Source organism: Gouania willdenowi, assembly GCF_900634775.1.
Source record: "Gouania willdenowi chromosome 24 unlocalized genomic scaffold, fGouWil2.1 scaffold_320_arrow_ctg1, whole genome shotgun sequence".
NCBI classification, from domain to species: Eukaryota; Metazoa; Chordata; class Actinopteri; order Blenniiformes; family Gobiesocidae; genus Gouania; species Gouania willdenowi.
The window spans coordinates 2,887,885-2,912,455 of record NW_021144848.1 but is presented as its reverse complement, the minus strand read 5'-3'; the positions used below and the strand labels follow the sequence as shown (position 1 = coordinate 2,912,455).

At 38.4% G+C, this 24,571-nt stretch overlaps 2 protein-coding genes across 2 annotated transcripts; one reads left to right on the top strand and one right to left on the bottom strand.

The window, feature by feature from the left end:
- Nucleotides 1–606: 606 nt before the first annotated feature.
- On the top strand, nt 607–13,598 carry e2f6 (E2F transcription factor 6). Its single transcript, XM_028440702.1, has 9 exons — nt 607–879; nt 3,318–3,725; nt 7,634–7,671; nt 10,143–10,195; nt 10,702–10,888; nt 11,076–11,226; nt 11,600–11,713; nt 11,793–11,937; nt 13,274–13,598. The coding sequence occupies exons 1-9, from the start codon at nt 784–786 to the stop codon at nt 13,297–13,299; spliced, it is 1,218 nt and encodes a 405-aa protein (XP_028296503.1). The 5' UTR covers nt 607–783; the 3' UTR covers nt 13,300–13,598.
- Nucleotides 13,599–15,736: 2,138 nt separating this feature from the next.
- aig1 (androgen-induced 1 (H. sapiens)) lies at nt 15,737–24,449 on the bottom strand. The gene is made up of 6 exons (XM_028440521.1): nt 24,250–24,449; nt 20,582–20,737; nt 18,455–18,556; nt 16,483–16,598; nt 16,239–16,405; nt 15,737–16,062 (listed from the first exon to the last, which is right to left on the bottom strand). The coding sequence occupies exons 1-6, from the start codon at nt 24,388–24,390 to the stop codon at nt 16,043–16,045; spliced, it is 702 nt and encodes a 233-aa protein (XP_028296322.1). The 5' UTR covers nt 24,391–24,449; the 3' UTR covers nt 15,737–16,042.
- Nucleotides 24,450–24,571: the final 122 nt, after the last annotated feature.

Below are 24,571 nucleotides of genomic sequence, written 5' to 3'. Positions count from 1 at the left end.
GTACATTTTTTTCCTTATTGATTCTCTATATTTCCACATTTTTATTATTGATTTTCTTTTTATTTACAAATTTGTATTATTGAGTTGCTTTATATTTCCACATACATTTGCTTTTAATTTTGGCACTCCTGTGATTGCATAACACCCATCTAGAGAAGAACAATGTTTTTATTTTTTTATTTTATATTATGCAGTTTGTTGGAGAGAAGTTATGTTTGTAAATGAGCTTCCAGGTAGTTAAAGCTTGTTTGTGAAATTGTGCTAATTTCAATTGTATTTTTTTCCACACTGTAATGGCATCTTAGTAAGAAATTAATCGTCCCACAGAATCAAAAATATAGTTAGAGAAGATGTTACATATGAGCAATCTATTAATGCACCTCATTTTAAATTAATTATTCATGGGGGAAAATGACAGCACCTCAAGTCTGGGGTCTAATGGGAGGGGGAGGGGTTATTTACTTTATTTACTTTATTATTTATTTTTTGCAAGTTTTGGTCCTCTTAAATACTAGTCCACCTAGAATCCAGTAGGTGGCGGTAATGCGCTTTTTACTTTGCCAACTGCCATAAAACCCAAGAAGAAGAAGAAGAAGAAGAAGAAGAAGAAGAAGAAGTCTCCGGTTTTACTTCCGGGTGTCTCCCGCTCATTTCCGCTCGGAATCAAACACAACCGTGACTGTGATAACGGGCCTTTTTTCTTTAATTTTGGTGACTTTATGAGTGTTTTTTCGTCTCTAGTTCGTCTCGTTTCTGTGGTCGGTCGATGAGGAAAAGCCGAGGATGGTGAAGTGTTTCGTTACCGGATGTCGTAACCGACTGTTGTCCGTTAAAGCGAAAAGATTCTTCAGCTTCCCGAAGGACCGGGAGAGAATAAAGGTACATACATTTATAACGAACGTTAATAACGAATAATTATGGACACAATTAACGAATAAACAACAAACATGGTACAGGCGAGCCTGAGGGTACTGACAAATAATAATAATAATAATAATAATAATAATAATAATAATAATAATTAATAAAGGTATGGACCAAGAGTGTGTGAAGATAATAAATAAAAACAAATATAGATACGTCACAATACACAACAACAGTAATAAATAATTCATAAATAAAGGTACGCTTAACATGAAAAGTAATTATAAATAAATAAAATGTTACATGGACACAAATAATAAAAGGGAGCGACATTAAACTTTAACAGTGAAAACACGAAACTTTTTGGAAAAAGATAAAAACACAAAAAACGCAGTGGCCCAAAAACAATAAAACCCCACAAACACTAAATCTACTATAATATGAGGTAAACAAAGTCAGAATAATAATCAAATGTTATGAGAGAAACGTAGCGTAGGACACACATTATTATAATAATGATTAAAAAAAAAGGCTTTAGATACAGATTTTGGACGAATAGAAAATTAAATAAGTTATGAACATGCAACAAGGCACATTTATTTGTATAGCGCATTTCATACACAAGGCAACTCAATGTGCTTTACATGATCAAAAAGTGCAACAGAAAACATTCAACAGCTTCAAATCTATAAGAACATCGTTTAAAATCATCGGTAAAATAATTTAAAATCATCAAGAAGCACATTACATCATCAACAACATGACCAAAAATCTTAACGTGCATGTGATTGATTATTGTGCGTGTGATTATTTGTCGTGTAGTAGTAGTAGTAAATTTATTTCTACAGCGCTTTTCACAAATAAAATCACAAAGTGCTGTACAGGCAAAAATGAAACTAAAACAACAGCAACATGACAAAAGGATAATAAAACACAAGATAATTTAAAGCAACAGTAGGAACATCATAAAGGGTTAATTAAAATTAAAATCAATTTAACCAAAAGCCTTTCTGAAAAGCGCAGTCTTCAGATGTTTTTCACAGATGATCCCAGATCATCAAGGGAGTTCTTGATCAAAGGGATCTTTTTATCCGGAGCGATGATCAGAGTTTTTGTTTTGCCAGAATTAATCTGCAGATAATTCAAAGTCAACCAGTTTTTGATAACAGATACACATTCCTGGAATTCAGATAAGAAGTGAAACACAGAATCATTGTAAGAGCAAAACAGCTCAATATCATCTGCATATAAATGATAAGACGCATTTTCAAAACCACGGATCAACCGACCAAGAGGCATCAGGTACAACAAAAACAAAACAGGCCCCAGAACAGAGCCCTGGGCTACTCCACATGACACTTCAGACACGTTAGACATTACATCGTTAAAAGCAACATTAAAAGTTCTTCCTTTTATACCAGAGGTAAACCACTGGAGAACAGCACCAGAAAACCCATCTCAGATTTGAGTGGATCAACCAGTATACTGTGATCTACAGTATCAAATACAGCTGTCAGATCAAGTAAAACCAAAGCTGTGTAACGACCAGAGTCAGCGGCCATCATCACATCACTAGAAACTTTCAGAAGACTAGTTTCAGTGGAATGAATTGATCCAAAACCAGATTGATATTTATCATAAAATCATGTTGTACCATGAATGAGGTCAGGTGCTTAGCAACCACTTCTTTCATGATTTTTGAAATGAACGGAAGTTTAGATATGGGCCTGTAGTTTATAGGTCCCCGGGATCCAGATTAGGCTTTTTAAGAATGGGATTCATTACAGAATGTTTTAAAAATTTGGGGACCGAGCCAGATAGAAGTGAGAGATTTATCAGTTTTACCACCCAGGTGCCGACATCATCAAAAACGTTTAAGAGCAGTGGAGTGGGAACAATGTCCGCTGGGCTCGATGTGGGTTTCATTTTTCCCACTAAAACCTGAACATCCTGTAGGCTGACAGGAGTGAAGGAGGACCATGAGCTCACAGGGGCTACAGTAGTTCAAAAGCTAACTGAGGGAGAAGTGATACTGGCCCTGATGTCTTGTACTTTGTTTGCAAAGAATTTCAAAAAATGATTGCAGTCATCCTGTGTGTGCAAGGACACATGGGGCGGTGGGGGTGGAACAAGGTTTTCAATAGGTTCAAACAAGACTTTAAGGTTTTTCTTATTTCGTGAAACAAGATCAGAGAAATAGGCAGAGTGGGCGTGTTTTATTTTTTCATTTAGCTCCATTATCATGTTGTGCATGTGATTAATTATCATGTGGGTTATTGATTATTGTGCGTGTGATTAATTAACGTGCATGTGATTAATTAACGTGCATGTGATTAATTGTTGTGCGTGTGATTGATTGGCGTGCATGTGATTAATGTGCGTGTGATTAATCAATGTGTGTGTGGTTATTTTAATGTGTGTGTGATTAATTAATGTGTGTGTGCACTGTGCAGGTCTGGCTAGCTGCGCTCAGGGAGGCTGACAAACACCATGAGGACCTTGCTGATGATGATGATGAGCAGCGTTTGATCTGTGAGGATCATTTCCTCCCAGAGCACCTGTGTAAGGAAGGGGTCACTGCGGACGCCATTCCCATCATGCCTCACTGCATGGACGGACTGGGAATGATCAGCCCGTGGGAGGAGGAGGAGGAGGAGGAGGAAGAGGAAGAGGAGCAGGATGTAGAGGAGGAGGAGCAGCAGCAGCAGCAGAATGAGGAGCAGCAGCAGGGTGAGGAGGAGGAGGAGGAGGAGGAGGAGGAGGAAGAAGAGCAGAAGGAGGAAACGGTGGAAAGTGAAAGTTTTCCTGTAAAAGTGGAGCCTTCTTCTCCTCCAGCGCTCCCATCATTCCCAGTACAGCAGGTCAGAGCTTCCTGTTCTCTGTAGAAGTATCAACTTATTTTACTGTATCTTTGTTTAGCCTGTTTTAGACCATCTTAGATTATCTAATCTCTTTCGCTCCTTCTTTATTTACACTAAAACACACCAAACTACACAGAAGACACACCAGATAGATTCCAAAACACAAGACAAGATGTTAATATCCTTTTTGTGCGAGCACGTACAAAAGTTGATAAAAGAGCCTAACCCAGGGAACAGGACGCCTCCTCCCTCACGCACACACTTTCACAGCAAGCAAAGGCCTCGGATCCATCATCCGTAGTGTTCCTCTGGATCATAGGGTGATTCGGACATTCACGATACACCCTCCCCAGAGGCAGCCAGCCACAGGCTGATGATCACCCCATAGCATGCATCCCAGGCCCACGCACGCCCCCCGAGCCAAGCCTGAGCCGACCACATACCCCCAACCTGCTATTTGGGGCGCCCAAGAGGTATTGTTCTATAAACTATAATAAACTACCAAAGCACACTTAACTACATGAAAAACATACTAAACTACAATAAAACTACACCGAACTACACTAAAAGCTCAAAAGAATACTTTATAAACACACCAAACTACACCAAAGTACACTAAAAACATATTAAAACACACCAAACTATAACAAATCTACACCAAACTACACTAAAAACACACCAAACTACATTAAACTACCAAAAAACACACCAAAAAAAAACAAAAAACACACTAAACTACATCAAAAATATACACTAAACTACAATATAAACACGCTAAACTAGATCAACTTAGGTTATCTTATCTCAGTTTGTGTTATAAGGAGTTTATTCAATGGAGACTAATTGTGTGTAAATGTATATAATGTATATTATATTAATATTCAGTTTCAGATTGCTGCACTTTCTGTTTGTTTTTATAAAAAAATAAAATGAACATAATATTGCTATTTGCATTTCAGGAAGTGAATTTCTGTGTTTGTTTTCCACAAATATTGAAAATGGGAATCCCTAAAAAAATGTGCGGAAAAATTAAAAATCAATCATTATTAAATGAGACTGTAACAATTCATCCATTAGATCTATGAATTGATTTAAATACCTACAATCCAACTACATCCATCTATGCTCGGCTAGTTGTCCTTCCTGATGACATTGATTGATCTAAAGTCGTTTTAAAAGGTAATCAATCGATTGTATTGATACGAGGAAATAACTTGTGTAATTTAATCACAGCAGACTGTATATGGATGTTTTAAAATATATTTTAATAATAAAGACGTTACTGCAACTTTATCACAGACGTAGATATTCTAAAGCTGTGGTTCACTGTCCACCGTCCACCACCATGTAGCATTGGCTCGTTAGCATTAGCTGGTTAGTATTAGCTCTGCAGAAGCCTCATGATAACCATCATGTTAAAAGGTTCAACCATTGCTCATTTAACCTCAACACATCGTTTTTAATATTATTATATTATTATTTTTATGTAATAAAACAATCAGAGTCAGATAAACCTAATATGTGCCATATTTATATTGATTACATATTGAGTGTTGATAATGTGAGCAAAAAATTTAGCATCCTGTTACTTTAAACTGAAGTGTTGTTATTTATGTCCATCATTATTTTTAGACGATTCCCTTACAAGAAACAACAGGACTCTATGAAATCTGAATCCATTAAAAATGATTAAAAAATCACGGAGATCGTAGAACCGCACTATATATTTATCTTTCTCTTGTCCAGCAGTGTACCCGGTGGGCAGAATCTGCTACTACTTTCTTTCTGTCCGTCTTCTACTCTTAAACATGTTCTTAAATGATTCCTTACCCCTTTAGCACCAAAAGAATATCTGTAATATTACGTGAATATCTGTAAAAGTCAAATTTTTCTATTAGCTCTGTCTGCTAGCATAGCATCTCTTCTTCACTGCAAGAATTTCTGCATGCCAACCGACCACTGGGTTACCAGCGTCCTCTGCTGGTCCAAACAAGTATCTGATGTAAATCAGTGAAAACACTATTTTTTTAAAGTCCAATAAGCGGATTCGGCATCTCGCTGCGCGCAAAGCATGCTGGTCCGGGTCAAAGGTCAGGACTACCCAGCTCCCGCCTAGCTCGTATCATGAAACGTAAACATGGCCGAGTCTGACAAAGATATTGAATATTTTGCGCGTTGTAAAGTGGATGTTTTAAAAGAATATTGTAAGAGACGTGGACACGTTGTTACTGGGAAGAGGAAGAAAGAACTGGTGGCCCTCGCTTGGGCATTGTCATTTCAAAAAGCGCCTATAGTTATATAACCCTAACCCTTTACAAAACAGCAGGAACGAGAGGCTGTCAACCTTGATTATAAATCTCTGCTCGAGATCGATGTTGACAGTTGATCCTGGGGGGATCGGGCATATTGTGTCGAGAAAGAAAAGGACGCCAACAAACCCCCGAAACCTGCTGGGTGAGAGACACCTCTCTAACATGTACACCACAATATAATATTTATATACTAGTTTACTAGTTAGCTTTAATGTAGTACAGTATATGTCAAACTTACTGATTTAATCCATTCGGCACGACGTTCTGGATCTTTTCTTTCAGTAGGAAATGGGATGAGTACGTATGGCAGGTCGCATATACATCGTGAGGTTCCTTTATTGCACTCGTGAACGGGGCAAAACTCTTTCATCCACGTATTAAGCCCACGTGTACCGTTGGAACAGCCACGCACTGAACAATGGGACCCTGGCATATTGCCTTAAAACGACCTTAAGCAAAGTAAATGCCTAAAAGTCCGTATAAGTAGCCGGTTGTTCCGCTAGACAGGGGCTTTGTTGACACGCTGGGCAGTCGTGAACTCTGACCCGGATATATTGACCCGGGAATCGCGCATGCGTACTGATAATGCTGATTTGGCTTATTGTTAAGGCACAAAATACATTTTCTGTTGCACTTTTAGAAAGAAAAAGAACTATTATGCAGTTTTGCATTGTTTACTATATAACCAGAATTTAAATGAATAGGCTTCTTCTTCATGTGTATTATTCCTTTATTTATTTCATTCAAGATTTATTTTTAGTTAAATTGCATTGTTTTGACAAGTTTATCAAGAGATTCTTTTGACAATGAAAACATTTTTTTTCCCCAAAAAAATAAAGGAATATCTTTCAGTCATCATTTGCCTACATTCCCATTGTGTAAAACAAATCGTGAGAGAATCGTGAACCCAGTATTGTGAATCGTATCGGGAGTTGAGTGAATCGTTACATCCCTACTGCATGTGTTTCTCTTCTCTAACTAACTCTCTGTCTCTCCTGCAGCTAACGGGGCTGTTTACACATTCTTAAAGAGACAGTGTCCTGAATGTGATTTACTTTAAAAACTACTTTCAACTACTTTCTGCCCTGAAAAAAGCAACACTACATCATTTAATCACATTTCAGTCTTAATGAAGGAAAAAGTCTTTAAAGACTTTAAAATAGTCTAAAGGATTTCAATGAAAAAAATCACGATTTTACAAATAAATTACGATATGGTTTTTTTCCATATCGCCCACCTCTAGCCTAGCGCTAGCATTAGCTTGCGTTAGCATTGGCCAAGCGTTAGCATTAGCATTAACATTAACATTAGCCTAGCGTTAGCAATAGCCTAGCGTGAGCAATAGCCTAGCATTAACATTAACCTAGCGTTAGCATTAACCTAGTGTTAGCAGTAGCTTAATGTTAACATTAGCTTAGCATTAGCTGTGAACTTTCTGAATTTATTGATAGTTTATTTGTCAAAATGGGACAAACTGTGTAGGAGGAGGTAGCGCAGATGAAAGAAAAAAAGTGTGAATAGTGAGGACGTCTCCTGTATCCTCACTAGTAATAATAAGTGTCTGACTATAAACAGTGTTTGTGCTTTGATTTACAGGTCAATAAAATAGAGAAAACACACACTGACACACAGAGGTGAGCAACACACACACGCACACACTCACTGTATATCAATGGTTCTCAAATGGGGGTACGCGATGGCACTACATAGGGTACTTGAGAGAGAGAGAGTAAAATTAACAAATATTAAATTGTGATTCTTGGTCCCACCCCAGGCGTGAGATGATAAAAACTATAGAAATAAATCTATTCAGGAACGACGGAATCAAGGTTTTTCTACCTTGGGGTTGGGACCCCATGTGGGGTCGCCTGGAGTTTAAAGGGGACATATCATGCTAAATCCACTTTTTTAGCCCTTAAATGCATTTTGTTGTATATTTAGAGTGGTTAGAAGTACAGAAAAGTTCAAATTAGTCTCTTCAGGTGCTCCGTTGATATCTTTATATTCTGTTTTGGTCATATTTTTCAATCTGTTTAGATTTTTCTATTCTCTATTACGTTTTTTGAACAATAACATCACAGTATTGGCAGCGGAACTGCCAAATTAGGACATCAACTCCAGGTCCACACTATCTTTGGAAACGACAAAGATGTGTGAATAAACATTTTCTGCGCCGCTAGATAATCGTATCTCTTCTACCAAACTACAAAAATGGCCGAACAGGGTGGAGTTGAACCGAGTGTCACCTCTGCAACCTGGAGAGGGGGCGGGGTATGAAGTGTCTCATTTGCATTTAAAGAGACAGCACCAAACGGAGTTGCTCTCAGAAGCACAGCAGAAAAGGGGTGGAGCTATAATAATGAGGAATTCAGACCCAAGCATTGCAGTTCTGCTTTATATAGACCACAACTGTATGATTTATATGTAAAAAGGAAGGATTTAAAGGCATGATATGTCTCCTCTAAAGGAGACATATCATGCTTTTAAATGCAAATGAGACACAAATGAGACACTTCATACCCCGCCCCCTCTCCAGGTTGCAGAGATGACAACTCCACCCTGTTTGGCCATTTTTGTAGTTTGGTAGAAGAGATACAATTATTTAGCGGTGCAGAAAATGTTTATTCACACGATATTTACAAAATGTCAACAACGTTAGACTTGTCCATCCAGCCTTACATGTTCAAGCCTGAGTCGGACCCAGCGGAGCGAGATGAAGATGAAGATGATGAACCTGCAGAACCCTAACAAGTGAGCTAACACAAGCACCGAGCTAACGCTAGCGCCAAGCTAACGTCACGAAAAGCATTTTAATATAGTCTTTTCAAAGACAAAAACGTCAAAATGAAATGACTAATGAAAACTTTAGACTTAAATTAAATCACGTAGGCCATATCATCAAGGATCTAAAACGAGCACACAGCGCTAACATATGAAGACGGTGCAACTGCTAATGCTAACAAAACAATGACAGGGACGTCTTATCATCACACTTTTTAGCGTTATTTACAGCTTACCGAAGTGCTCTGTTCGTCGTCTCCAAAGATAGAAGGAATTGAACCCTCAATCAGACAAAGTCTTTCTGTAAATCCTTCTTTATACTGGTGGAGGTTGATGAAGCAGTCATCATTGAAGTGCTTCACACACACAAAAATGACCTTATCCACAGATGTGGTACATTTCTATAAAAAATAAAACTCAACCAGACACTTTGAAAAGGTTCTGATGCTGGGAGACGTTGTAATGAAGCGTGTGGGTTACTACATCCAACAACCCAACATTTTGACTTATCCTCTCGTAACTTCAGCATCTTTGAGCTTGGACTACAAAATAAAAGCGAGAAATAAAAATGGCGGATTGCTCAAAGTTTTGGGCCTGGAGTTGATGTACTAATTTGGCAGTTCTGCTGCAAATACTGTGACGTTATTGTTCAAAAAACGTAATAGAGAATAGAAAAATCTAAACAGATTGAAAAATATGACGAAAACAGAATATAAATATATCAATGGAGCACCTAAAGAGACTAATTTGAATTTTTCTGTACTTCTAAACACTCTAAATATACAACAAAATGCATTTAAGGGCTAAAAAAGTGGGTTTAACATGATATGTCCCCTTTAAATGGGGTCACGTGAAATTTCTTGACTTTTGAAATTTTGTAATGATTATTATTATTTTTAATTAAAACACAATCTTTAACTAACTTAACTATATTTCTATACTTTCACTTTGTGATTCTAGTTCAAGTAAAATACATTAAAAAAAGGTTGAGAACCACTGCATTAAATACTGTTTATTTTGAGTTATTTACTCAATGAGATTCTTTAAAATGTGTGATATTACTCATTCATTCCATCATTATGATCTATAGATGTTTTTAAATAGTTTTTTAAGCCAAATGTTGTAGTCGAACATAAAGGGAGGACATGGAGTCAGAAACAAGAGAAAGAACTAGAGACAAAAGTTTGAGAACCACTGATCTATATGGACCTCCTGAGTTGGACCGACTTCAGGCCACGAACCGACTGCTCACCACCAGATACACGCTATATATTTATTACATTTTTTATATTTGATCAAACATTGATTTCTGCTCTGTCTGTAGTTCATCTGTCCCTGAGACGACTGACATGAACCCAAGGAGGAAAGAAACTAAAGGTTCACACACACACACACACACACACACACACACACACACACACACACACACACGCACACACAGATGTAATGTGTTCATACAACCACAGGAAGGCAGTACAGCATCTAATAACAAACATAAAGGTGTTTTATTTATTTAATTCTCTCTTTATTTCTTTTTCTTTTTCTTTTTCTTTTTCTTTTTCTTTTTCTTTTTCTTTTTCTTTTTCTTTTTCTTTTTCTTTTTTCATTTTTTCTTTTTCTTTTTTCATTTTTTCTTTTTCTTTTTTCATTCTTTCTATCTCTTTTTTCTTTTTCTTTCACTCTTTATTCGTTTCGTTTTTTCTTTTTCTCTCTTTCTTTTAATCTCTTTTTTTCTTTCATTTTTTCTTTCTCTTTCACTCTCTTTCTTTCTTTTGCTTTTTCTTTTGTTTTTTTCTCTTTCTTTTTTCACTTTCTTTTTATTTCTTTCGGATTTCTTTTTCTTTCACTCTCTCTTTCGTTTTTTTTTCTCTCTCTCTCTGCAGAAGAGTCAGTGGGCGTGCTGACTAAGCGTTTCCTGAGGCTAATGTTAGCGTCTCCTGACGGTTCGTTGGACCTCCTCCAGGCCACGAACCGTCTGCACACCACCAGACAGAGAGTTTATGACATCACCAACATGATGAACAGCATAAAACTCATCCACAGGAAGTCGCCCACACACATCCACTGGACGTACGTACTTCCTGTGCAGAGGAACGCTCTAACATTGTACTTCCTGTCTAGAACGCTCTAAAGTTGTACTTCCTGTGCAGTGAAACGTTCTAACGTACTTTCTGTGCAGAGGAACATTGTACTTCCTGTGCAGAGGAACGCTCTAACATTGTATTTCCTGTGCTCTAACGTTGTACTTCCTGTGCAGCGGAACGCTGTCCATCTCTGACTTCCTGCTGTGCAGCGAGTCCAGGACGGAGCGAGACAACCTGAGGTTGGTGGAGGAACGACTGGACATGCTGATCAAAAGCTGTGCTCAGCAACTCTTCAACCTGACGGACGACAAGAAGAACTCTGCATATCCTTTACCACACACCAAACTACACTAAAAACCTACAATGAACTACAACTAAAACTACACCAAACTACCAAAAACACACCAAACTACAACAGACTACAACAAAACTACACTAAAAACACCAAACTACAATTCAAACTCCAACAAATCACACCATACTACACTAAAAACAAACAAAACTACACTAAATTACCAAAAAAAACACCAAACTACTCTAAAAATGAACTAAACTACAACAAAACTACACTAAGAACACACGAAACTACACTAAACTGCTTAGCGATGGTGTGTGCCTGTCTGAGGGACAGCACGTGTGAGTGAGTGAGTGTGACAGGAAACAGGAAGTGGTTGATCTTTAATCTTGGATGTGTACGTTAGCCTACGTGAGTCACGCTGACATCAGTCGTCTGTCAGCGTTCCACAACCAAACGGTGCTGGTGGTTAAAGCTCCAGAGGAAACCAAGCTGGACGTGCCCCCCCCCTCAGAGGTTTTCATCGTCAATATTAGCATTTTATATTATGTATATCATTCTATGGAAATATAAATGTGTGTGTGTGTGTGTGTAGGACAGCATCCAGATCCACCTGAAAGGGGGCCGAGGGCCCATCGTCGTGGTAACCTGTGATCTAGTGAATCCATCAGAATCAGAAACTAACGGAGGATTCACGTCACTGGAAGGAAGTCGAATAAAAACCAACGCTCTGCACAAAGGTGTGTGTGTGTGTGTGTGTGCGTGTGCGTGCGTGAGTGTGAGTGCGTGCGTGTGTGTGTGTGTGATGTGTTTTTTATGTACTTGGTGCAGTAAACTTACCCTCACTCACCATCATCTCCATTTGTTCTAAGAACCACCTGTTTTTCAGTTTTAGCCTCTGAAAAGTCACTTTCTGACCAACTCTACACAAACAGGCTGATTTACGTCCTACTTATGCATATTCATGAGTGGGCGTGTCTACAGACGGGACATGGACTTCCTCCTCCCCGCACGGTGACGTAGGGCTAGAGGACGGCCCACCATCCTCCCACCCACTCAGTAGCTGAGCTCATGCTGCTTTATAAACATGAGACAGAGCGTGGGGGCGGGGCGTTCACCGGTACATACATAGACTGTGTGAAGGACGCTGACATGCTCACCTTCGTGGGCGTGTCTGTCTATGTCAATCATGACAGACAGCTTCCTGGAGGCGTGGCTTCTCCAGCTCAGTGCAGGGTCAAATTCATCATCAAAGTGGGAACGCGTCATCATATTGTAGCGAGGTGTTTGTGTTCACCCTGTAGTAAGAAAGGAGCAAATCACCCTCTGACTAATGATTAATGGAATCAATGAAAAAAACACTTTTTATGAAGCCCAAATAACACTTTATGATGTTTAAAGCACAGAAAACAAATGTAGAGTCAATAAGAAAGAAAGAACTCAAGATCCACATGAACAAGCATTTAGCGACTGTGGGAAGAAAAACTTCCTCTTTTTTACAGGAAGAAATCACTGTTAGAACCAGGTTCAGAGGTGGAGAATATCTGGTTCTACTGGTTAGGGTTAGTGAACAGAAGGACAAACAGAATAGGATAGACCATCAGAGTGCTCCAGACTAGTTGAGCCGCTCTCAAGTTTTGAGCTCAGTTCAGAGTGAGACTTTGGCTGCAGCAGATGTTTAGATATTGATATTTAAATCATTTAACATTTCTTAGTGCAGGGGTGCTTATTGTTCCAGTTCACACAAATGCTGCAGCCTACGAAGGGCCGCACTCTATTGGCTGATGGTGCCCTTCAGACTGACATCATCAGAACATTCTGATTGGAACTCTGATGACATCACTGTTACTGTTATTATTTGTATTATTAATGTTATCATAATGAATATTATTATATTTCTGTTATTATTTTACTATTACTGTTATTTTTATTATTACTAATATTATTAGTGTGTGTGTGTGTGTGTGTGTGTGTGTGTGTGTGTGTGTGTGTGTGTGTGTGTGTGTGTGTGTGTGTGTGTGTGTGTGTGTGTGTGTGTGTGTGTGTGTGTGTGTGTGTGTGTGTGTGTGTGTTCAGATTCTTCGAGGCCACCGACGGCGTAGCCACCGACCGTCCCTTCTTCTTCTTCTGATTGTGACTGATAAAACGCTTAGTCAGCAACGTTCAGATATTTTTTTACAACCAACGAAGAAGACGAGGATAATTTGACAATTTGCTGCTGGGACGTTTATTTTTCTACAGAACACTTTTCTCTGTTGTCGTTGTTGTTTTTTGTGTGTTTGTGATAATTAAAAACAAAGCAAACAAACGATCAATATTCTCACATTTATTAAATGAACAGATTTAGAAACAAAATAATAATATAAGCAACGATTGTAAAGTTGCGCATGCTAAAATAAACGGCAACTTTTGGTAACGTATAAAAAAACGCATGTACGTAAGTTTTTTATGCTACTTTTGACCATATTTGAAATAATATTTGTGATATTGTTTTTCTCGTAAAAATATAATGGCAATGTTAAATTAGCTTTTATTTTGGTACTTCTAGTGAATTTGCATATTAGCTAATTATTTACTTTCACCCATGACATTTAGATTTACATTTATATTTAAATGTAACATTTAGATTCAAGATTTAGGATTTACATTTAACATTTATATTTTAATGTAACATTTAGATTTAGGATTTACATTTAACATTTAGATTTAGATTTAACATTTAAATTATAAAAACATTTACAAGAAAAAAAAATCACATATTGCTGTAAATCTGGTCAAAAGTAGCGTTAAAAAAAAAATCACGTTTTTTTAAACATGTTTTGTTTCTAAATGTTGCAAAAAGTTGTTTATTTTAGTAAGCGCTACTTTACCGTCCTCGTGTGTTTTTGGGGGGTCCTCCCACCACCGGGGGGCAGTGCTGCTATGAGCTCACATTCAGAAAAGGGGAGGGACCACAGCTGTTTGCTGATTGGTAGAAGCAGACACCTAGGCTGTTAGCCCCATGCTAGCATTGGAGAGCAGACAGAAGGTAAAGCTAATGTGGCTCCACGGTGGGCACGTCTCGTCCCCTGGTGAGTCTATCTCCAACTATCTGTCCTACTCTATGTTCTGGACAACTCCAGTCCTCCTGAGACTCTTAGATGTCTCCCTGCTCCATCACACCTGAACTAAATGAATAACTGGTTATCATGCTAATGCAGAAGCTGGTGTGATGGGGCAGGGACACGTCTAAAGGTCTCAGGATTCCGGCCCTGGAGGGCTGGAGTTGTCCACGCCTGTATCTGGTCTCGTGTGTGAACGGTCCAGTCACTGCCGGCTGTGGCTGCTTCGATGCACAACAACCGCTTAACGCAATTAAAGAAAATGTGGAGAAATGTTACTAAAATATTTCAGAAAGATTTGTAAACTTGATGTTTGGATTGTTTTAGATTTAAATTTAGACTTTAAATTATAGCTGACAGAGCAGCTAAATGTAGAACACACACACACACACACAGTGTGTAATTGGCTCCTGTGATAAATCCTTGTGGTCACTTTTGCTTTACAGAGAATGTTGAGCAGAAACGACTTTCATTCTTCACAGAAAACACACACATAACGAAAAAGCCATCTAATAAGTAACGATAATTGTAGATATCTATAATTCAGTTTTAACATGTAATTCCAAGTGGAAACTCATTGTAGATTTCTGTAACTTTATTGCAACTAGTCCAAATGTCTCATTGACTTACATACGTGTTCTTACATTTCAGATATCTGTAATAAGTCATCTTGGGATTGTAAGTAGTGAGAACGTCATTTCAGATATTAAAAATATAATTATTAGTAAGTTTATTTTAGATATCTACAATTCATTTTATGATAACATGATATATGATTCTACCACTGAGGTAATCAAACCTCTGTGTAAACTTAGATTTTTGGTCGAGTTTGTGTACTTGTGTTGTGTGTTTGTAGTACAGTGGGTTTGCTGAGTCATTTTTTCTTGTCTTTCTGTACATGTCTTGATTCATTTTGTGTATTTTTTGTCGTATTGTGTTATTTGGAGTTTTTGTGTATTTGTTTTGTTAAATTTTTGTAGTAGTATTGTGTGTTTTTGGAGTATTTTCTGCGTTTTTCTTGTCTTACTGTATTTTTTTTAGTTTGTTGGTGTATTCTTGCAGTTTTGTGTATTCTAAAATCATTTTGTGCGTTTACTTTGTCACATTATACAATTAGACTGAAGGCTGCATGTTATTGTTGACAATGTATATTTATGATGTATTAAAAAACATGCATATTTATGTGATCACTAACTTTTCTACCACAGAAGTATGAAATGAGATTTATCAGAATTAATTACATGAATTAATCAAAGTTATTGGATTATTAAATTAAGTGAATTAAACATAATAATTGTGGTGTTATTAGATGATGAGTCTGCAAAATATGTAAAAAGGTTGAAAGTCTTGACCTCAGCTGTAAACACTGGTTGGAAGTGTTTGGTGCAATGCATTGTGGGAGGTGGAGTCCAGTGAAAACGTTGAAAAAAAGTCATCGTTCACAAACTTTCAGCTTTTATTGAAGGTTTCCTGAAGTCTTTCGTGTCTGTGTGTGTGTGTGTGTACACGTCCTATCTATGTCGGGGGTCCATGTTTATTTTGGTAACGCATATCATCGATAAATCAACACAAACACAAAGCGTATAAAACAGGAGCAAACGTTAATATATATACATCAGGTGTTTAAATTAAAGTGGTTTGTCTTCACGTTCCAAAGAGGTTACTGCTGTTGTGCTGTCCTCTGGTGGGCGGGGCTTAACTCGTCCGTCGAGGCTGATTGGAGGATGATGATGCACGGAGAAGATCATTCACCTTTGACCTTTTCTGTGAGGAAACAAATGAAGTTAGATTCTCCTCGTCATCCTCGTGCGTTTGTACCTGTGTGCATGTACCCGTGCTTGTGTGTGTAACCGTGCATGTAACTGTGTGTGTAACCTGTTGTGTGCGTACCCACATGCATGCGTGTACCAGTTCGTGTGCACCTCTGTGTGTGTACGTACCTGTGTGCGTGTGATTCCAGATGTAGTTGTTGAGTATTTCTCCGAGTACGTAGAACACTGCGATCACGGCCATCATGGCGCTGAAGAATGCGACGCGGGCCATCGGCGTGATGCGCTCCAGTACAGGGTACACCCACACACCCGTCACCTGGTGGACCCAACACGTCCTGGACACGCGCACACACAGTTACACATCCTCATCACAAAGTCTCCAAACACACGTGAAACGCAGACGTTGCGTTACCAGAGGATGTATCCAACGCCAAAGCTGCCCACGGCGGCCAAACCCCACGGCCTGCTGGGATAGCGGTGGTGGGTGGTTCTCATCTCAATGAGGACGAAGGGGAGGATGGTGGTGTGCTGAGTCATGAACACACACAGGAAGTCATCAATGAAGCGTTCAAATCAAGTCTCCACCTGCACCCTCTGGTGGACGTTTATAGAACTACACGACAGATTGACCTGAAAAACCTGGACTTCCTCCTCAATAACAACGTAAGAAGGAAAAGGAACTCTGGAAGGTTCTATGAAAGATTTAATACTTGAAAAAAATAATAATTATTAAGAATAATAGAAAAAATAGATTTCAATAGTCATTTTCTGTCAGTTTGTGTATTTTTAGAGTCAGTTTGTGTAAACAACACCTTTATTTCTACTCTGAACAGCTACTCTCTACTTTTACTGGATAATCATTTTATTTTGTAGTCTTGTTGAACCCATTGGCTCAGAGTTTTATTTTGAAAGGTTTGGCAGAGGTCAGACTGAAATATGTGCACATGGTTTAAAGTGGGAGACGTCGTCTCTCTCCCTGGGGGTCCAAATGATAGGTTCACACACACACACACACACACACACACACATGCTGACGCTGCACTTTTTACCCAGCATGCCTCAGAGGAATTCCAGAGCTCTGTTATGGCTAAAGAACACTTTCTCTCCCATGGTTTGCGGGTTCTCTCTGGCGGTTTGTTTTCTGCCTCCCGTGGAAAATCCCTCAGACGTCTGGGAGGGAGGGGTCAGAGGTCATGTGGTTGTTTGGATGTCAGCTGATCATCACAACGTGGCGTGAGACTGGATAAGTTAAAGTAATGAGGCGTCTAAACTATTATTTCCTTTTAGAACGTTTGTGAAAATCCTTCATCGTCCTACGTTTGTTTGATCAACTTTAACTGATTTAATGTGATTAATGAAACTAAACTTCACTAAATAGGAATTAATTCAGTTAAATATTGTAAAAGGTATTTTTCTATGTTTTCAGGAGGATGAGAGCAGAACAGCGTTCATGTGAGATTTCATAGTTTGAGACTTTGGTTTATATTTAACAAGCCTGTGTTTATATATTTATATATATGTCATTTTTCTGGTGTTTTTATTGTCTTTTTGCACTTTTGTATGTTTTTTGAGTCATTTTGTGTTATTTGGAGTTTTTGGTGTATTTCCTGTAAAATTGATCACTTTTGAAATCATTATGAATTTCTGTTATTTTGTGTCTCTCTTTTGGAGTCATATTGTGTGTTTTTGTTTTGCCGAGTCATTCTTTCTCAGTGTTTTTCTTGTCATTTTCTGTATTTTGTTGGTTCTTTCAGTCATTTTCTGTATTTTTGTTGGTTCTTTCAGTCATTTTCTGTATTTTTGTTGTCGTTTTGTGTTTGGAGTTTTTTTTCTATTCGTGTAGTATTTTTGTGTGTTTCTTGTCTTTTACTGTATTTTTTGGTATATTTTAATGTATTCTTGCTGTTTTGTGTATTTTCATGTAATTTTGTGTGTTAACTTTGGGGGCCACATGTCTGTCCTACATTATAGGGGTGGGTAAAAATATTGATTAATCGATTGTAAGGTGACATTTATCACAATTTCAAAGAGCAAATAAATATTTTTGAAGTTTATACACAACTTTATTCATTAATTTTTTAATTGTTCTCCATATGCACAAATGCTTTTTCTTGTGCATATTTATTTTTATTGCTTAAAATGTAAAGTTAAGTGGATCCAGTTTCACACTGAACTTTAGAATCCTGCAGCTTTCATTGTTCAAACCCAGAGACACGCCTCTCATCAGGCTGTCGTCATGACAACCAGGGAAAACAAACAGTGATCACATACACACAGAATTCCTGTCAACATGATCATGGCTGTTGTGGCCTTTAGCAATGTTGCTATGGCAACCGATCCATCTCTCTCTCTCACACACACAGGGTTAGGGGGCGGAGCCTCACCATGCCGTGGTTGAGCCACTGAGGGATGAAGTTATCCAGTAGTTTAGGATAAACCAGTTCTCTGTCGTACATGTAGAGACTCCAGAAAGTGACCACAACAAACTGCACAGAAGAAAACAAACACACACAATTATTAGCTTATTAGCATATTAGCATCAGTTGTGAGCAGAGGGCTCACGATCACAGCACAGGATGATTGATTTTATTCTGATCAGGAAATGAAACTCAGCTTTCTGCTGAGCTGCCACTAGGGGGGGCATTAAAACAACGCCTTGATTATGGGCTAAGTTACTGCTGTAGCAGTGAGACACGCCCACTCAGACGCTGTAGCAGTGAGACACACCCACTCAGACGCTGTAGCAGTGAGACACGCCCACTCAGACGGTAATACACACAATGATGTGTTTGTACACACACACACAGCGAGTTCATAAGCAGAGGTGCGTCACTACAACCACAGACACACACAATCACAGCCTTACAGACACCACTCAGGGGCAAACAGCCCTGCTCTGCCACTACCTCACACACACACAGAGACAGACGGGAATACACACACAGCATAGATGTGTCTGTAAATACACACAAAGCTTTATAAACCCTCTAGTGGAACTAGAATAAAAAAAGCAATTTAAACAGGTCATAAAACATGTACAAAGCCATTTATAATATAATTATGAAGCTAAACATCACAAACTGTTTAAAATTTCTGTGTTCAGGATTTAATGGGCGGGTCAAAAATCATAGCCGTGTTACGTAACAGAGCCATCAAAAAAACAAACCACATGTTGGGAATAAAACGCATCCGCTGGAGCCACGTTTTCCATGAAATGGGCACTTTTTTTGCTCCGCGATGGTGTGTTTCACCTCTAGGGGGCACAGTTCAGACTTTACCACTGACACCTTGTTTGACCCGATCCCTCCACTTTTGGAAAACCAATGGTTTAGCATTATCGATGCTGCTCTCTCCCATCGGGTTAGGGTTAATACACAGAGGCACCTTCCCATGTGTGGGCGTGGTTCCTCTAACTGACACGCCCCCAGGGCTTGTTTTTCCATGATTTTGAGACCTAAGTTTATATACTTTATATTGTTTTCATCTTTGAAATGTGGCTCAGTCGTCAATGACATGTTTCTGTGGTGTGACAAACTCATAACACACATTTATTTCTGCTTTACACAGACTTTAATACCCAAATAAATATGTATTCAGCAGAAAAAAGTGGGTTTGGGGTTCAGTCACTCTAATAAGCTAAGCTAAGCTAAAGCTAACTTCTAACTAAGTAGCTGATGCTCTGCATGAAGCAGTTTACACACTAACAGTGATTTCCACTAGATTCATAACAGCAACACAGCTAATAGGTGTCAATTTCCACTGCATGCTAATCTGTACCAGCACAGCTCTGTATCTGCTGAGTCATGCTGGAGTTCTCTGCAGCCCTTCTATTTCTGCTGGACGCTGCAGCAAGCTAACAAAAACAAGCCCGTTTAAGACAGGAAGTAGTACATGGACGCAGAATAAAATATCCAGATTATTTTCAAAATAAAATACTCCGTGTTCAAAGCGGATCGTTGACTATCCAATGACTGAGGTTACCCCTGGTAGAAAAAAACACAGACCTTCCGGGCCCCAGTGGGCCCCAGTGGGCCCATTTCAGACTCTATCTGAAAATGACCACAGGGAATAAAACCTGTTCGCTGAGTCAACATTTTAGAAAAAAATTAACTTTTTTTCTACTCTAGTCGGTGCAATTCAAACTTTACCAGAAAACCAAGCACATTTTTGGACTCAGGGGAATCAGACCTTTCTGTTGATACCATGGTTGGCCTGATTCAAGCACTTTTAAAATCGGATTTCACATATAAATATTGCATTTATCCATGGTTGAATCACACGTTTGGGGCGATTACACGTGAATTAGTGAAATCTGAGTCATCGCTGCAACAGATACACAGAAAAACAGGAGGCGGTGTGGATTGACGGGCTGAAGTTACGCAGCTGAGATGTTTCTGAGAAGATACGCACCCAATGGAAATCCAGGGTCACCCTCTGTCTGTCTGATGCAGCAAAGCATGATGGGATAGTGTTTTCTCACTCACAGAGGTGTGTGTGTGTGTGTGTCTTACCGCTCCTACGGGGAACGCTAACACAGCCATCATCCAGTCTCTGAGTGCAATCAGCTTCCTCAGCTGTTTCTCCTGCTCTCGGGCGTCGCCGCCGTTGGTCAGAAGACATGAAACGTCTATGAGGACGCACAGACCGAAGAACACAGCCTGGATCACCTACGGCAACAACAACAACATGTTAGCACAGCAGACAGGAAGGGCCTGTACTATGAAGCTAGATAACTTCATCCTGGATTAACCTCCGTTAGCTTCACCTAACCAAACACTGTCCGTCAGACAGAAGCTGTCCTATGAATCTAGATTACAACTCACCAAGTGAACTGTGTTGATTTCAGTCTGGCTACGTGTGCGCTCTAGTGACAGCGGGCGGAGATGGCAGTGTCAGACCAATCACAATCAAGGAGAAACTGGAGATTAATTTACGTCACAATGGAGGAATAATTCTTTAAAAATATGAAGAATTAAAATCCATAATTCACACCAAAAACAACACTGTTGCTGCAGTAAAAGCAGGAAGTAATTAATGCAGGAATTAATGTGTCTCTAATCCTGCGTTCATACAGATCAGCCTACATCATATGGTGGAATATATTTATATATATTATCTACAGGACTGAGGCTCTCAGCGTCACCACACAATACATTCATTCATTAATTAATAAAGAAAGTAATTCATTAATCAAAGCGTCCGACGCACATCAGATGACTAATGTAATATATTCTCTCTCCTGTCAGCGTCACATCAGATCCTCATTGTGACGTGTTCACACAATGATCCTTCTTTTATTAAACAGGTCGTTTTCTAACAGAACTGATTGGTCAGGAGGCGAGGCTTTAGTACTCGCTCACATCTGATCCAGAACAAAAACCTGGTCCAGACCAGGTTAGTCGTTCAGCCTAAGTTACCATGGTGATTTAGCTCCACTGTCCAGCACACACTGATTAAATCCTGGGCGTTAGCGCGATAAGAGCTAATCTAGCTTCATAGTACAGCAATGTGACGTCACATGACCAACATTCATGTCAGCATTAGAATCACCACCAATCAGAGACTGTTACTGTCTGTTTTATTGTTGTTTTGTGTGTTTTTACTGTCATTTTGTGTGTTGGGTTTTTTTTTGTCTTACTTTGTTTTGTTGTATATTGGGTATTTTCTTGATTGATTAATATTTATGTATTTACTGTCATTTTGTGAGACTTTGTTTTATTGTTATTAATATCATTTTGATGTGATTCTCTCATGTTATTTTTGTGTGTTGTTCCTGGCATATTTAGTAAATGTGTCTTTTATTTAGTGTGTTTTGTCTCATTTAGTGTGTTCTACTGATGATTATTCATCTCCAGCGACAGTGCTTTGATCTGATCAGACAAGTGTGATGTTATTTGACTAATAACGATATAATTATTGTTTCTGAAATAATAATAGAATAATCTTCACTTGCAAATGTACACAAACCTGTTTGAATGGTGGATCTGAGGGAATCATGGACTCAAAGGCTCATCAAAGCCAGGCGTTAGCTAAACGTTAGCTAAACATGGCGATGGCTGTAATTGACTCGTTCAGTGCGTGTGTGAGTGGATGAATGGTGGCAGTGTGCGTCCGCTAGCTCCCATTAGCTTCGCCCTAAATCTAATTCCTCTGCTGACTCAATGAGGTCATTATGAAGCGTTTCAGCCACGCTTCATATGTTTTATAACGCCACACCGCTACGTTTTACAAATATACAAGCCCTAATATTAGCTGGAAACTAATACGATGGCGTTTTAGGGCCACAATAAGGACTTCAAGAATAAACTTTTAATATTTAATATCTTTATAATGAGAATAAAGATGTAATTTTAAGAGAATAAGCTGGATTCTAGAATTAAATATTGACGGCAGACTAAAGAGGTGCATATTTGTTTAAAAGTGATGATACTGATGACTCATGTTTTGCTTTTGGTGTGATATTGTGTTTTTGCCTCATTTTGTTGTGGTTTTTACTGTCATTTTGTGTGATATTGTATGTTTTTGTCTCATTTTATGTTTTGTTGTTGTTTTGTGTGTTTTTGTCTCATTTTATGTTTTTTTTGTTGTTTTGTGTGTTTTTGTCTCATTTTGTGTGTTTCAACTGACAACAAACACAGCTACGTTTTATGTTTATAGATTATAAATATAGAAGGTCAAATATTAGCTGTAAACATACAGCAGCGTTTCAGGGTCACGCTGAGGATTGAAATTTTAGACTTTGAGAATAAACTTTTCATATTATAAGAAAAAAGTCTTAATATGAAAATAAAATTGTAAATATGAGAAGAAAAAGCTGGAGAAATAAATATTGACAGCAGACTAAAGATGCACATATTCTTATATGTGATACTAATTAAAATCAAGTATTTCCTTCTTTTATTTTAACAGAAAAAGGTTAATTTCTGTTAAATGACAGCAATTTCCATTAAATTAAGACTTTATTCTCATGTTTTGTTTCACGTAAACATACACTTTTTTAATGTAGTATTCTGATTTATTTTCTTGTGACAGTAGGATTTTAATCTCAAATTTTACAGCCATCTTTTTTTCACTTTCTCTAAATGTGGCTGTAAATATGAATAAAGTTGAGTTTTCACAATAAAACACAGTTTAAAGCAGACATAGGCAACTGGTGGCCCAGAGGCCACATGCAGCCCTCGGCCTAATTTTATGCGGCCCCCAAAGTAAATGTACAAAATGACAGAAAAAACACACAAAAGAAGGGCAAGAGTACATAAAAAAATACAAAGAATTAGAACATTACAGGAAAATACAGTAAAATACAAGATAAAAACACAGGAAATACTCCAAAACACACAAAACTACTACAAAAATGAACAAAACGACAACAGTATTACACAAAATTACTACAAAAAATATACAAAATTACAGAAACTGACAACAAAAGTACACCAAAAAGACAAGAAAAATGAGTCTGCAAACCCACAGTACTAACAAACAAGCAACATGACAACACAAATACACAATATGACTCCAAAAAACATCTATTTTACAGAAAAAATACACAAAAGGACAACAGTAATGCACAAAATGCCTCACGATGAGCAAGACAACAAACATACACAGAACGGCAGAAAAATACACAAAATAACAATAAAAACTATTTGTTCTTTCCTGTATTAAAGCTCAGATTGCTCATTATTCTAAATGCTGACATTAATGTTGATTGTGTGGCCCCTCTGATCAAACACATTTTTTCGGCCCTGCTGTGATAATAGTTGCTTACCTCTGGTTTAAAGGTGATTTTTGAATAAGGTTTTCATCACTTTGTGGAACTAAAAAGCTCTGAATATAAAGTATCAATGAATATATGATATTTTTATGGTAGTACAAAACAAAGTATTTATATATTTTATTTTTTGTACAATTTAGGTTTGTTGAACTGATTTGTTTAAAATAAATAATAAACCATAACTAACTTTAAATGATGTGTCTAACAAAGTAAATAAAAAAAACATTATATATAATAAATATAAATTGTATCTGAGTAGAAAACGTAAATTTAATGAGAATTTGCTTCCATTATTGTCCGCTGAAGCTGCGCGCGCTTCCCGCCTGAGGATCCAGGATGACCGGGAAACCGTTTGATCCGCTACACCTGCTCAGAGGTTAGCAGGTTAGCAGCGGCTCTGCTCACCAGGTCGATGAAGGTGAGGAACTTCCAGCTGCCGCCGTAGGTCTGGTGGGCCGGCATGTCCAGAGCTTTGTAGTGACACAGGATGGAGAAGTAGGCCAGCAGGATGGCGACCCGGAGGACCTGCGAGGGAATCAGCGCCATGATGCTCCGTCCGTGTCGGTTTCTCTCCCTCACACACCGACGTCTGCTCTGCTTCCGTGTTATGGTGGTGACGTCACAGGGAGGGCGCTCCAATCACAGGTGTCGAGTTCCAGCTCCGCTGACTATGTTTTACATTATGTAAATATTACCTTGCACAGCCACTTATTGTTGTCTAATAGTT